This window comes from Mus musculus, chromosome 7 (genome assembly GCF_000001635.26).
Source record: "Mus musculus strain C57BL/6J chromosome 7, GRCm38.p6 C57BL/6J".
NCBI lineage: Eukaryota > Metazoa > Chordata > Mammalia > Rodentia > Muridae > Mus > Mus musculus.
Window position 1 is genome coordinate 27,371,850 of NC_000073.6, and position 15,639 is coordinate 27,387,488.

Sequence of the window (15,639 nt, forward strand, 5' to 3'; positions counted from 1 at the left end):
TCCAGTTTGGCCCTGCCCACCCACCTGTCTGGGTGTCCCATTTCCAGTAGCGCCCGGCACTGGCGTGACAGCTGGGCGATGCTTTCCTCATAGTTCTCCACGCCCTGTTCCAGTTGTAAATGCTTCTTGAGCAGCTGCAGGGTGCTCTGTTCATCCTGGAAGCACAAGGCGCCCGCGATGAGTTCGCAGAGGACGGGGCCTCTGGCTCCGACGTCCCCGAACCCCTGAACCCCTGTTCTGGGCGCACCTTGCCCTTGTCCTCACTCATCATGAGCAGCTCCTGCTCGCCCAGCCATGCCTCCACCTCAGCCACGTCAAAGTAGTACTGTTCCACCTGGAAGGCGGCGTCCAGCGTCTGCTGCCGCCGTTCGGCCGCTTCCCGCAGCCCGGTCCAGGCGCTCTGCAGCTGCTCTTGGCCACGGCGCACCGCTTCGGCCTCTGGGCTGCGCAGCGAGGCCAGCACGCCCGCGCGCTCCAGCACCTCCTCCAAGCGCGGCCCGTGAGCCTGGATCTCCCGCCGCAGGCCCTGCGAATGAGACATCGGGTGGAGAGGAGATCAGAGACTCCACCCAGAGTTCCTCTGAGGTTGACTAGGTCACTGAGCTAGAGAGGACACCCTCAGATCCCCTGCCACTGGCCGTGTAGCACTCACTCATATCCCCATGCTGGAGGTGGGAAATGGACAGGGTCCTTTGGGGCGGGGGGGGGGGGGGCTGCTGGGAGATGTTGTCTTCCTGGACCGACAGCAGCTGGGGCTACGCTACACAAGTATGATTTGGGTACTGAGAAGTGCAGCAGGGCTGGGGAGCTGCTCAGGAGGCAGCACACCCTAGCTGAAGATCTACTGGCAGTTTATGGTGGGGAAAGGGCAGTCATCTTTCTTTGGTGTTGTAGCCCCACACCTTAGAACACAGTACAATAAAAAATGAAAAAGTAGCCGGCATGGTGTCTCATAACACTAATCCCAGCTCTTGGGTGGCAGAGGCAGGTGCATCTTTAAGAGTTCCAGGTCGGGCTGAACCACACTGTGCTCAAAAACAAACAAACAAACAAATAAACAGCAATAATAATCATAGTTTTAAAAACATTACATAAAGAAGGGGATTGTGGGTAAGCGTAGGGAAGTTGGAGAAGGGACGATAGGAACATGACATAAGGTCATAATACATTGTATACATACATGAAAATCTCAATGAAGAATTAAAATGCATATAAGATAAATTTAGACTAAAAGAGGGATTAGGTGGGGTAGTGAATCCCAGTGGTGTGGGCCTGCAATCCCAAGTTCTCAGGAGGCTGGGGCAAGAGGGTTGCAAGGTCAAAGCCTTCCTGAGCTACATATAGAGTAAGTTTAAGGCCACACTGGCTGTCCTGGAACTTGCTCTGTAGACCAGGCTGGTCTCCAACGCAGAGATCCACCTGTCTCTGCCTCCCGAGTGCTGGGATTAAAGATGTGCACCACCAACACCCCACATCTGGCTGTTTGGGGCTTTTACTAAAGGGTTTGTCCCCTGGAGTTTTGGAAGCCCTGCTCTAGATAGTTTTTAGTGTATAGAAATCGAGTTAGAGTTCCAGAGACTTTTCCAGGGGTTCAAGTTCCACTCTCCTACCTTGAAAGGAAGGCTAAGAAAGCACTCTACCACTGAGCTACGCCCCCAGCCCCTCACTGGGGGATTCTAGGCAGGGGCTCTACCACTGAGCCACGCCCCCAGCCCCTCACTGGGGGATTCTAGGCAGGGGCTCTACCACTGAGCCACGCCCCCAGCCCCTCACTGGGGGATTCTAGGCAGGGGCTCTACCACTGAGCCACGCCCCCAGCCCCTCACTGGGGGATTCTAGGCAGGGGCTCTATCACTGAGCCACGCCCCCAGCCTCTCACTGGGGGATTCTCAGCAGGGGCTCTACCATTACGTCAAACCCTCAACTGTTCACTGAAGGATTCTAGGCCTTTACCTACTGAACCATCATCTGACTGGCCGCCTAATGTGGAATTTTTGAGAGGGAGAAGTCCTCTTTGGTTTTGGTAGCAATATGTAAACCTGAATCTGTTGGACACCTTCCATCACCAACTAAAGAGAAGACAGTGACCCAAGAACAAGGTTGACTCGGCAACAACCACAAGAATGGAGACTCATGGCAGTCTCTAGATGACATGGGTCTACCTGCTATTGATGTGCTTGCTGAGTACAACTCATTCTCTCTCTCCCATCTACTTGGCTAATTATTTAACTGACTTCATCTCTAGCACTCACATCCGCATGGCTCCCACCTCATTCCCTCACCTGGCACAGCTTACCTGGTTCTTTTTGATGTGCTGCTGGACAGCCTGCAAGCCAGTGCCTCGCTCTGTCTGCATGGCCAGTGGCAGCCGCTCTTGAACCCAAGCCTGGAGAGAATACAGGAGAGGGTCCATGAGAGAGGCCTCCGAGGACTGCTGCCTCCCAACAAGCATTTTGAACTCTTTACGTGCACCAGTGCCCTTTCTCACCTAAGCAGCCTCTTGGGTGACACACTACCTGCTCTCTGCTCTTAGGGGCAAACTCCTGCTTAGCTTTGGACTCCAACCCACAAGTCCTGCTTCCTGGAGTTCCCTTCTCATCATCCTCACCCCATCCTCCCTCAATCCAGACATCCTTGGGAAGCCGCCCACCCTCTGGCTTTGAACTTCCTGGAGCTGTTACAGCTCTTCCACCATCGTGTGGCCTGAGTCACCCTAAGTTGGGTTGGGGTATCATTGTCTAGGGACAGGCCTGAGCCCCGCATGTAAAGCAGCAGATGACAGCTGCGTTTGGATACCTGCTGGCCCTAGCATCCTCTAGTCTGGTTTGGCCGAGAATGAGCAGAGAGTAAACAAATGAGTTAGTGGATACAGGACTGAGCAGTATCAGGATAAGATGAAAGAAAATGAGTGAAGTCAGGGATCAAGACCAATGCATAAAAATGAATCCATGGCCAGAAGTGCTGGGAGCACTTGCAACCCCAGCACTTGGGAAGTGAAGATGGGAGGATCAAGAAAAGTCCAAAGGCATCTTCAGCTACAGAGCCAGTTTCAAGCCGGCCTGGACCACATAAGACTAACAGTAAAAAGAAGAAGAAGAAGAAGAAGAAGAAGAAGAAGAAGAAGAAGAAGAAGAAGAAGAAGAAGAAGAAGAAGAGGAGGAGGAGGAGGAGGAGGAGGAGGAGGAGGAGGAGGAGGAGGAGGAGGAGGAGGAGGAGGAGGAGGAGGAGGAGGAAGAAGAAGAAGAAGAAGAAGAAGAAGAAGAAGAAGAAGAAGAAGAAGAAGAAGAAGAAGAAGAAGAAGAAGAAGAGAAAAGAAGAAAAAGATTGTATGAGCAAATGGGAAATGGATGCGTGGCTAGAGTAAAGGAATATGGAGGGGCGAAGGACCAAAGAACCCATCTGACTCTCACCCTGGCGCAGCCCGGTCCACAGTCATCAATCAAGAGACTCAGACATCAATTCCTGGCCTTAGATCCCGCCCCATCCTCGAGTCCCGGTCCCAGGCCCCTATGCCCCGCCTCACCAGTTCATCGTCCAGGTCGTGGGCCACCTGATGCAGCTCCTTGGATGCCAGCAACAAGCGGCGTCGCTCCTGCAAAGGCTCCAGCAGGCGCACCAGGCGCTCGCCCACCGCACTCTGCCGCTCCCCCACCAACTCCTTGCTCGCCTGCTCCAGCGGAAGCGCCGCCGTCTGCGCCTGAAGCTCGCCCACCTCTCGGCACCACTCCTCCACCTGAGACTCCATGGACTGTGGAGACAGGGGCATGGTCAGTGGTCCCACCCTCCCTCCAGGCTCCTTATGGTGACCAGGCACTCATGTGAACAGATCCTTTACCTCTCCCCTGCACGCCTCCCCCCCCCCCCCCCCGAAGTACCGCGCTCTCCCTGTATGAACACACAGGGCTTCTTACCAACCCCTACCTCCGCACTTTTTGTCTTAGGGTGGCGGGTGGAGTCCTCTGCCAGGTAGACCTCCCTTGTCAATCAGATTTCAGCTCAAATGCTACCTTCTCATATAAGCTCAAAGGTCCACACCTCCCACTAAAAAAATGAGCTATCCATTCATGAATTTTCTTCAAGGTGGAATGAATCTCTATCTTAGGTAGAAGGGAATTGAGGTCCGGAGAAGTAATTTGACTAATGAATGGATCTTGTCAGATATAAACCCAAACACAAAACTACATCAAGGTGGAGGCTGGGGTGTAGCTCTTTGAGACAGGGCTTGCTTGGGATGCAGGACACCCTGTCTTCCATTCCTCAGCATTCAAGAGATGGAACAGGAGAATCAGGAGTTCAAGGTCAGCCTGGGCTACATGAAAACTTGTCTTTTTTTTTTTTTCTTTTTAGAGGCTAAATACACCGGAGAGTTATAACTGTGGAGTTTAGAAGAGGGTGTTGCACTGCCTGGAACTGGAGTTACAGGCAGCTATGAGTTGACTGATGTGGGTACTGAAACAAAAATTTTATCGTCTGGAAGAGCAGTCTTTTAAAAATTATTTATGTGTGAGGGTCTTGTCTGTATATCACATACGTGTGTGTGTGTGTGTGTGTGTGTGTGTGTGTGTGTGTGTGTGTGTATGTATGTATGTGTGTGTGTGCTACCCTTGTAGGAGAGAACAGAGCACTGGACCTCTTAGAACTGGAGTTACAGACAGTGTGGTTTAAATGAAAATGGCCCCTTAGGTTCATATATTTGAATACTTGGTCCTTAGTTGGTAGACTTGTTGTTTGGGAAGGATTAGGAGGTGTGGCCTTGTTGGAGGAGGTGTGGCACCAGGGGTAGGCTTTGAGATTTCAAAAGCCCACATCAGACCTTTTCTCTGCCTAATGCTTATAGATCAGTTGTACACTCTCAGCTACTGCTCCAGTATCATGCCTGCCTGCCTGCCTGCCTGCTGCCAGGCTCTCCCCATTATCGTCATGGACCTTACTACCCTTTGAACCAGAACCTATACCCCCCCCATTAAGTGTTTTCTTTTCATAAGTTGCCTTGGTCATGGTATCTTAACACAGAAATACAAAAGTAACTAAGACAGACAGTGTAAACTACCACATGTGTCCTTGGAACTGAGTCTGGGTCCTACGCAAGTGCAGCTAAACTACCTTTCCAGTGTCCTCCATCCTTCCATCCCTCCATCCTTCCTCCCGCCTACCACTCTCTAAGACAGATTTTCAAGTAGCTAAGGCTGGCCTCAAGCTCACTACATAGTCAAGATGATCTTGAACCTGTGATCTTTTCCTTCACCTCTGAGATTCTAGGGCATCATCATGACAGGTAAAAAATAGTTCCTTTAAAACACTCAGAGATAAGGGCTCTTCGGGAGGTCCTGAGTTCAATTCCCAGCAACCATATGATGGTTCACAGCCATCTATAATGGGATCCAATTCCCTCTTCTGGTATGTCTGATGACATCGACAGTATACTCACACACATAAAATAAATAAATCTTTTTTTTAAAGACCCTCAGAGTCTAAAAGACCCTAGGTGTGGTGGCATACACCTTTAATTCCAGGCAGATCTCTAGGAGTTCGAGGTTAGCCTGGTCCACAAAGCAAGTTCCAGAACAGCCAGTTAAATAAAGCTGTTAAATAAAGAAACCTTGCTTTGGGAAACAAAAAAACAAACAAACAAAAAACTTAAAAAATAAAAATTAAACCCTCAGAGATTCCCTCCACACATCCTCAAGCCTGCTCCCGCTCCCTTCTCTTCATCCCTCAGCATCCCTCTGCATCCCTCAGCATCCCTCAGCATCCCTCTGCATCCCTCTGCATCCCTCTGCATCCCTCAGCATCCTTCAGCATCCCTCTGCATCCTTCAGCATCCCTCTGCATCCCTCAGCATCCCTCTGCATCCCTCAGCATCCCTCAGCATCCTTCAGCATCCCTCTGCATCCCTCTGCATCCTTCAGCATCCCTCTGCATCCCTCTGCATCCCTCAGCATCCCTCAGCATCCTTCAGCATCCCTCTGCATCCCTCTGCATCCTTCAGCATCCCTCTGCATCCCTCAGCATCCCTCAGCATCCCTCTGCATCCCTCTGCATTCCTCAGCATCCCTCAGCATCCCTCTGCATCCCTCTGCATCCCTCAGCATCCCTCAGCATCTCTCAGCTGGGATCCCAGCTGCACACCCTGATGTGAAGACTGTCCTCACTCCTGTGTCTTTCAAATTACTGCCCCGCTTCTAGAATGGGAGCCTCCTGGGCACTGCCAGGCCTGCTTTACTGCTCTATACGAGGTGTCTGGAGCAGTATCCGGCACACAGTAGGCCTATCGTGTGATATGTGCAATGCAGGAAAGCATATTATCCGCAGGACTGGAGAGGTGGCTCAGCGGCTAAAAGCAATAGCTGCTCTTCCAGAAGAGCTGGAATCGACCCCCAGCATCCAAACAGTGGCTCACGACCATCTGTGACTCCGAGTCATAGGGATTCAACAGCAGGCCTCCTCAGGTACAACGCATGTTTGCAACGAGACTTGGACACACGTACAATTTTTTTAAAAAATCTAAAAACAAGTAATACAATTGAGGAAAAAACAAAAACAAAAACAAAAACAAAAACAAAAACAAAAACAAAACCTGTCCCAAACAGAAATGGACAGCAAATGAAAATGGGCAGCAGACAGAGGAGGAAATGCATAGAAAGATGCCCAGTGCCACTGAGGGGCAGGAGAATGTAGCTCATAGATGGCGTCCTTTTTTAGCCAAGTGTAAAAGCTGAATGGTTTGTCCTGCTGGCAGGGACTAAGACACTCAGCCACCACTAGGGGCAGTGGAAACGGGCAGGTTCTTCTATAAACCAGTTTGGCAGCTTCTCCCAAAGCAAGCAGTGTACAGATCTCAAGAGATACGTGGCACCTATACTCAAAGGAGTTGCCTTTGAGTTTCCTCTAGCAGAGATTACAAGGAGAGGAAAATTAGAAACAACCTCAGGGTCCATTAAGAATGAGGTGGTGCGGGCTGGAGAGATGGCTCAGTGGTTAGGTGTGCATTTTGATTTTTCCAGAGGACTGAGTTTGGTTCCCCAGTTCCATGATGGGCGAATCACAAGCACCCGTAACTCCAGCCTTAAGGGAATGGGACATCTCTGGCCTCCATGGGCACCTGAACTCACTGCACATACCTACCACCATAATTAGAAATAAGAAAAGTGGAGATGGCTCAGCGGGTAAGATGCTTTGAACAAAAATGGACCCGCTGTACCCCCCTGTAAAGTTTGAACCTCCACAAGCCCTGTAAAGCCGGGCACAGTAGTGCATATTTGTAAACCCAGTGCTCCTAAGGAGGGATGGGTGTTGGAGATACGAGCATCCTGGAGAGGGTGTGGACCAGCAAGCATGGTGTACATAGCACGAAAGAGCATGGATCCATCTGAAACAAGGCAGAGGATGAGGACCAACGCCTGAGGTGGGCCTCTGGCCTCCACATGTTTGTCGTGGCATGCATACACCTATGTTTACACACAGGAACACACACACACACACCATAGGAACACTCACACACTGGGACACACATACACACAGGAACACACACATACACAGAAACACACAGGAGCACTCACAAGGACACAAAGAAGCTCACACTGGGATACACATAGGAATACACACAAAAACACACAGGGACATTACACACAGGGACTCACACACACACAGGGAAATACACAGAAACACAGATAGGAATACTCACAGGAGTTCACTCACAGGAACAGACATAGAAACACACATACAAGAATGCACACACATGAGAACACACACAGGAATACACACACATACACAGACACACACACACAGAGACACACACACAGAGACACACATACACAGGAACAGACCTAGAAACACACACACACACAGGAATACACACACACAAGAATGCACACACAGAGGAATACACACACACAGGAACACATGTACACAGATAAAAGGTAAGGTGGCACACATCTACCACTCCAGCCTTGAGGGGGTGGAGGCAGGGGGATCAGTTGTTCATCCTCATCTACATAGCAAGTTTGAGGCCAGTCTTGGCTATGTGAGTCTCTGTCTCAAACCTAATAATAATAATACAAGAAAGAAATAGTTAAAGAAATCTGCCAGGCTGTGGAATAATAGCCAGGAGTAACTGAGCAGAGGAAAAAGCAATTCGAGCCCGCCATATGATATGTATTTGTAGTGAGTTGCACATGGATAAAAATCCCCTGGAGTAAACAAGAAATTCACAACAGATGTCACCTACCGGAGGGATGCGAGCCCACAGAACGGAGAACGGGGCTGGGGGAGATTTGCACATATAATTTTTTCATATGATTTTTGATGTCTGAACCATGAAATTTTATTTATTCAAAAATTTAAATTAAGCATGAAAACCAAATAAAATGAAGACACTAAGGAAAACATACGAGCATACTCGGAGACTCATAGAGAAAAGTCTAGAAGGATACACGCTAGCGGATCATTGAGGTTCCTTTGGGAGCACGGGGCTGCGAGTGGGCGGGGACCGGGAGGGCTGCACGTTTTACTGACGATTTCTAGGTTAATGAGATATTCACCAAAAATGTGCTTACAGAGTGCTTGTCTGATTCCAAACAGACGAAAGGGAAGAAAACAGAGCAATAATAAAATTAAGAGGTAACAGATTAAAGCAAAAAACTGCGACACAAGGCTCTCAGCTCAAGAGCTAACACTCCTTTCTTTTCCTTCTCCTTGCTTTCTCTTTCTTCCTTTTTTTCTTTCTCTCTTTCTCTCTTTCTCTCTCTCTCTCTCTCTCTCTCTCTCTCTCTCCCTTCCTTCCTTCCTTCCTTCCTTTCTTTCTTTTGTACTAGAGTCACATATATTTACAGTGCTATTCCTTTAAGCTTCTTTCTTTGCAAATGGAAATTTTATTATTTTACTTACTCACTTCTGATACTCCTCCCTGCCCCCTCCCAGTTAACCCCTAGACATTGGTCTTTTAAAATATAGTTCTTAAAGATATATGTGTTTTACAGGCATGTTGGTACATGCCCTTAATCCTAGCCCTCAGGAGGCAGAGGCAGGTGGATCTCTGTGAGTTCAAGGACAATCAGAGCTACACGGTAAGACCCTGTCTCAAAATTTTTATTTTAATTGCTTTAATCGATCAATCAATTGATTTACTGCTACTAGAGCCTTCACTGGTAATTTTTAAAAATAATTTGCTTAATTTATTTTTTATGGGTATGAGGGTGTCAGATCCATTGGAACTGGAGTTACAGTTGTGAGCTGTTATGTAGATGCTGAGAACTGAATCTGGGTCCTTTGGAAGAGCAGCCAGTGCTCTTAACCACTGAGCCACCTCTCCAGCCCCTGCTGATAAGCTCTTAGCAAGCATTTAGCTACTGAGCTGCTGCCCCACCTTTTTCTCTTTTAGACGGGGTCTTGGTAAGCAAATCAGCCTGGCCTTGAACTCATTATACACAGCCTGAGCTATGAATGTTTGATTCTCCTGCTGACCTCAGCTTCCAAAGTAACTGGGATCTCACCTATTTGGCTCCAGGTATGGCAGGTTCAGGAATATATTCTGTCTCTCTCTCCCTCCCTGCCCCTCCCCCCCCCTCCGACCCTCACACTCAGGATACCACCATGTAACCCATTCTGAAACTCATACTCAGCTGACTTCAGCATCCCACCTCTCTTCCAGGTTCACCAAGCCTGGCTAGGAGACTGCAGCGGATAGTCTGAAGTCTGGGCAGGTGGCTTGCTGGGTAAAGATGTTTGCTATGTTAGGGTGAAGACCCAGGTTTGAATCCCCTGAGCCCACAAGAAGCTAGGCATGGTAGCACATGTCTTTACCCCAGCAACATGGGAAGTGGAGACAGACGAGTCAGGAAACTCACAGGGCAGACAGCCTGCTGCTCACAGTAACAAAACAGAGACACCACCTGGACATGCTCAGGCAAGACGGGCTGCAAGGACTGACACCTAAGGTCGTCCTGTGACCTCCATATGCTCCCCAAAAGCATACGTGCATCCACACCATGATGACATAAACAAGCATGTGTTACACAAAACCATACATCCCTATATGTATATATGTATGTGTCTGTCTATCTATCTATCTATCTATCTATCTATCTATCTATCTATCTATCTATCTATCTATCTCACACACATAAGATGATAGAGAAGACTAAGGAAGACGCCCAGTTTCAGCCTCAGATTCCCTCCTCTGCCACACACACATACAGAAAAATCACACCTGCACACATACCCTAAACACAAAGGCAGCCTGAAACTACATGGGTAAACTCCAGCTCCCTGCTGTAAGAGCCCTGCAACAGCATCCCCAGACAGTGACCCCATGGCCAGGGATGGAGCTGACGTTTCTCTCCCATAGACTCTGGGTATCTAGTTAGTAGACCCCTTTCCTCTGTGAAGGACGGTAAATGGTCCCAAGTACACTAGGCCTTGGCTTGCTTGCCCGGGACCTCACCTCGCCCAAGCTGGGCTCAAACTCATTGTGTAACTAATGATGGCCTTGAACATCAGACTGTGTCTGTGTCCCTTTCCCTCCCTTCCTGCCTCTCCTCTCCCTCTCCCTCCCTCTCTCTCTCAATTTCATATGCATTGGTGTTTTGCCTGCATTTACGTCTATGCCTAACGTGAAGCTGTTGGATCCCCTGAAACTGGAGTTATACAGACAGTTATGAGCTCCCATGTAAGTGCTGGGAACTGAACCCCAGGTCTTCTGGATGACAATCCAGTGCTCTTAACTGCTGAGCCATCTCTCCAGCCCTCTTGCACCTATCTCCAGGCGTGTACCACCACATCCAATGTATGGGGATGCTGGGGATTGGTCCTAGGATTTTATGCATGCTAGGCAGGCCCTCCACCGAGATGCATTACAACTATCCTGTCCTGAAATTACAAGGATCACTAGACACACAAAAGTAGATCAGATTTTTTTTTTGTTTAAAAAAAATGTGGGGGGGCTGGAAAGATGGCTCAGCAGTTAAAAGCACTGGCTGCTTTTCCAGAGGTCCTGAGTTCAATTCCCAGCAACCACATGGTGGCTCACAACCATCTGTAATGGGATCCGATGCCCTCTTCTGGTGGCTCTGAAAACAGTGACAGTGCACTCATATACATTAAATAAATAAACTAGTCCTTTAAAAAAATTGCAAATCCAGCTGGACATGGGTTGTACACACCTACAATCCCAGCACATGGGGTATGTAGCCTGGGCTATAGTCTCAAGAAAAAAGAAAGGTGGGCTGAGGGTAGCCCAGAGGATAAATGGCCTGATTCTAATTCTCAGATCCTACAGTGCAAGGAGAAAACTGATTTTTGAAGGTTTTTCTCTGACCTCCATATGTGTGGCACACACACTACATGCACATACATATATAATAGTAAAGAAAATGTTTTTAAAAAAGAAAAGAAAAAAAGGGTGGGGTGATAGAAATCTGCATCTTATGGTATATATAAGTTATATCATTTTCCCCAAAGCCATTAAAGTTAAAAAAAAAAAAAAAAAAAAAAAGGAAGAGGGCTGGAGTGACTCAGCAGTTAGAAGAGGGCTGGAGTGACTCAGCAGTTAGTTAGGAGCACTCACTGCTATTACAGAAGACCGGAATTCAGTTCCCAGCACTCACATCAGGTAGCTCAAAAGCAACTGGAGGAAGAAGAGAGGGTGAGGAGGAGGAGAAAGAAGAGGGGCAGAGGAGCAGGAGGAGAATGGGATGATGCCAGCTCACACCTTTAATTCCAGGCCTCTGGAGACTGTGGGTCTCTGTGAGTTCAAGGCCAACTTGATCTGCATATTGAGTTTCAGGCCATCTGGAGCTACATAGTGAGTCGCTGTATCAAGAAAGGAAAAAAGGGGCTGGAGAGCTCTCTTCCAGAGGACCCAGGTTCAATTCCTAGCACCCACATGGCAGCTCACAACGGTCTATATCTCCAGTTGCAGGGGATCTGACACCCTCACACAGACATGCATGAAGGCAGGAGACCAATGCAAAATGAAAATGGATAAATCATTCTTTTTAAAGGATAGAAAACAGAAGCGATGGAAGGAAGGAGGGACAGGGTTTGTCTCAGACACCATAACCTGGGCCCCTGCTCATCTCCTTCCTACTTGGATCCACCGTGTCCCGTCCCAGCTCCCAGTTTCAGAAACAGAAGCTCAGAGTAAAAGCTGCAAGAGGCAGAATTTGAAGTCAGCAGCACAGGACCAAAGGCCCGATGCTTACCACGTTTTCCATATTTGGACAATGTGACCCAGGCTCTTGGTCATGCTGTGGGAGAGTGGAGATTTGAATCCTGGATGTCTAAATCAAGCACCAGGACTCTTGCCTTCAGCCATGCTGTGTTAGTGGCAGAATCAGAGTGGGTGAGCAAAGGGATGAGGGGTGAGTCTCCCCAGGTAGAGAGCCCTGCACAGGAAGTGAGCGTGCGGAGGGGCCCTTAGGGCCATGGCTAGGCAGCAGCAGTGCCTACACTGCACGCTCCCTGCTTGTCCCCCAACAGTGGCAGGACAGCAGGAGCCTACATAGCTGAGCCAGACCAGCTGGCGAGGCCCCTGAGGGCTAGCACTCCATCTGGTCTCTCAACCATCTCAAAGGATGGTTGGGCAAAAGGCTCTAAAAAAGGACTCTGGGTTCCATGGCCCGGTCTGGGGATCTGGGAGGAGACATGCCTGCTGCTGCAGTGGCTGAGGAGGGGACACAAAGGCTAAGTCGAGGTCAAAGGAGAGCAAGGGATGGAGTTGTTTTGTTTGTTTTTGTTTTGTTTTTGAGACCGGGTCTCAAGTAGCCCAGGCTGGTCTGAAACTCACTAAGTAGCCCAGGCTAGCCTCCAGCTCCTGACACTCCTCTTTTCTCAGCCTCCCAAGTGCTAAGGTTCCAGGTGTGAACCACCATGCCTGGCAGAGATGGAAAATTCAAAGAGACGGAGTAGAGCAATGTTGGGGGGGAGAGAGGAACGGCACAACAGGGAGAGGAGAGAGGTTCCCCAATATGCATGCCAATTTGAATGGTGGTTCTGTCCCTCCCTCTGTCAGATACCCTGTGCTCAGCTCCCAGGCAGGCCCCAGGGAACAGTGGGACCTTGGGAGGTGCCTCCCACCCTCTCATGAGGCCCAGCTGGGCTCCATCTGGAGGCCAGAGCCCACGCCTGTCTTGAGCGCCCCCTGCTGGGGAAGGAGCCCAGGAGTTCTGTTCTGGCCCTTTCTCTTTATTTTATCTGTATTTTATCCTGTTTTCAGTCTTTACTTGACAAAATGGGACTCCTGCTCCCATCCCATAGTCTGCTGGGATGGCTGGAACTTAGGGGAGGGAGAAACAACTCTGATGAAGCCAGAGACTGCAGATCCTTTCTCTGATCTGTCATCCTTCCCTTCCCTTCCCTTCCCTTCCTTACTTCCTTCCTTTCTCTTAGACGGGATCTTACTGTATATCCCCAAGCTGTCCTGGAATTTTCTCTGTAGACCAGGCTAGCCTCGAACCCACTGCCTCTTCCTGCTGAGTGCTGGGATTAAAGGTGTGCACCACTACACCTGGCCTGTCTCTGATTTTGTTTTGTTTTGGTGTTGTTTGAGATAGGGTCTCATGTAGCCCAGGCTGGGGTCCACTTCCTACATAGCCAAGGATGGTCTTGACCTTCTGACCCCTGTCTTTATGTCCTAAGTGCTGGGATTGCAGGTGTGTGCCACCACCTTACCAAGTCATATGACAACAGGCATGGCCAACAAAGACATGAGGCAGCTTGTTAGTTAAGGGGAAGGTGCACAAACGCACACCTGGGCCCACCACTGCAGAACCTAAGTGTGGCAATGCTGGCGTTGGCTGGAATTCAGGAAACAGCTCATTTCTGGGAGGAAGCATCGTCACCAGAAGCACTCGGGTACCGAGAGAGCCCAGAGTGTCTAGGTTTAGCGCCATATGCCACCCCCAAATACACTTATAAAGTCACATGAGGAGTAGATGCCCCAAATGGGATCTGAGCAGAAACATATGAAGTCATGAATTGTCACCAAATAATGTAATTAAAGTAAAGCTGGAGAGGCTAGCCCAGGACGCTTATTCTCTCGCTTTTCATTTTTGTTTTTGAAACTGGGTATCGTGTAGCCTAGGCTAGTCTTAAACTTGTAGGCGTTCTCTTGCTAGGATGTGTGCCATTACTGCTGGCTCTTTTGTAGCCATTTCTGTTGTTTGAGACAGGGCCTCACAGTGGCTGGCTTCCACCTCACTCTGTAGCCAAGGACAACCACGCACTCTTCCTCCTCTGCACCCCCAAAGTGCGGCAGTTACAGGGGCGCATCACCTCTGCACCTGGACACGCTTCTGATTTGTTTGTTTGTTTGATTTTACAATGTTGAGGATAAAACCAAAGATATCACATAGGCTGGGCCCTGGCCCCCCAATTTTTTTTTTAATTTAAAAATGTTTTTAGCTGGGCGTGGTAGTGCACGCCTTTAGTCCCAGCACTCAGGAGGCAGAGGCAGGCGGATTTATGAGTTTGAGGCCAGCCTGGTCTACAGAGTGAGTTCCAGGACAGCCAGGGCTATACAGAGAAACCCTGTCTCCAAAAACCAAAAAAATTAAAAATTTAAAAAAAAATGTCTTTATGTCAGGCATGGTAACCCACACTTTTAATCTCAACACTAGAGAGGCAAAGACAAGTGGATCTCTGTGAGCTTGAAGCCAGCCTGGTCTACAGAGTGAATTCCAGCCCAGCCAGGGCTCTCTGGTGAGACCCTGTCAAAAAGAAGGAGAAGAAGAAGAAGAAAAAGAGGAAGAAGAAGAAGAAAAAGAGGAAGAAGAAGAAGAAGAAGAAGAAGAAGAAGAAGAAGAAGAAGAAGAAGAAGAAGAAGAAGAAGAAGAAGAAGAAGAAGAAAAAGCACAGGCTGGAGAGATAGTTCAGTGGCTAAGCATGTGTACTGCGCTTCTAGAGGACCCGGGTTCAAGTCCCAGTGCTCTCAACATGTCAGGTGGCCAAGCAACCTGTAACTACAGCTCCGGGGATCCAACACCTCCATCCTCCACAGGCATCCACAAACATGGCACACACGCATACAGATACACACAAGGACATGATTAAAATAAACACATTTTAAAAATAAAACAAACACACACACATACCATACTCACATATACACATGCATACACACATACACATGCACATACCACAAACACACAAACACGCTCACACACATACTCATGCATGCACGTGCGCGCACACACACGCACATGCATACACACTCACACACACACACCATGCAAAGAATCGACATAATGGGTTTTGATATACTTTCAGATGCATAGACATGTGTATATACATATGTACATACAGCTAATACATTTGTATACATACATATTTCATATATACACATATGTGTACTTTAGTCATAATCTCAATCTATTACCTTCTTTTATCCCTACCTCCTATTGATCTATTGATCAATAGGTCAATATAACCTATGGACCAATTTCAAGCCAGGCTGGCTTGAAACCCACTATGTAGCAGAGATGGCTTTGATCTCCTGATCTTCCTCCCTCCACCTCCCAAATCCCAGCTTCCAGGTGGGGGCCACCAAGAGACCTCCCAATCATTTTAACTCTCAGCTGTGAAGGGGCAGTCAGTCTATGGATATCTTATGGGTTTCAAATTTTTTGTCTTCACAGTGGAGAG

General features: G+C 48.6%; 1 protein-coding gene across 5 annotated transcripts in view; it reads right to left on the reverse strand.

Moving 5' to 3' along the window:
- Sptbn4 (spectrin beta, non-erythrocytic 4) overlaps positions 1-15,639 on the reverse strand; it is a 91,322-nt gene that overhangs the window by 15,467 nt on the left and 60,216 nt on the right. For all 5 annotated transcript variants that reach the window (XM_006540437.2, NM_032610.2, NM_001199236.1 and 2 more), the window contains 4 exons: positions 3,524-3,748; positions 2,297-2,386; positions 248-526; positions 25-155 (listed from right to left, as the gene is read on the reverse strand). In XM_006540437.2, the coding sequence (XP_006540500.1) occupies positions 25-155; positions 248-526; positions 2,297-2,386; positions 3,524-3,748 (725 nt within the window). The remainder of the gene's footprint in view (positions 1-24; positions 156-247; positions 527-2,296; positions 2,387-3,523; positions 3,749-15,639) is intronic.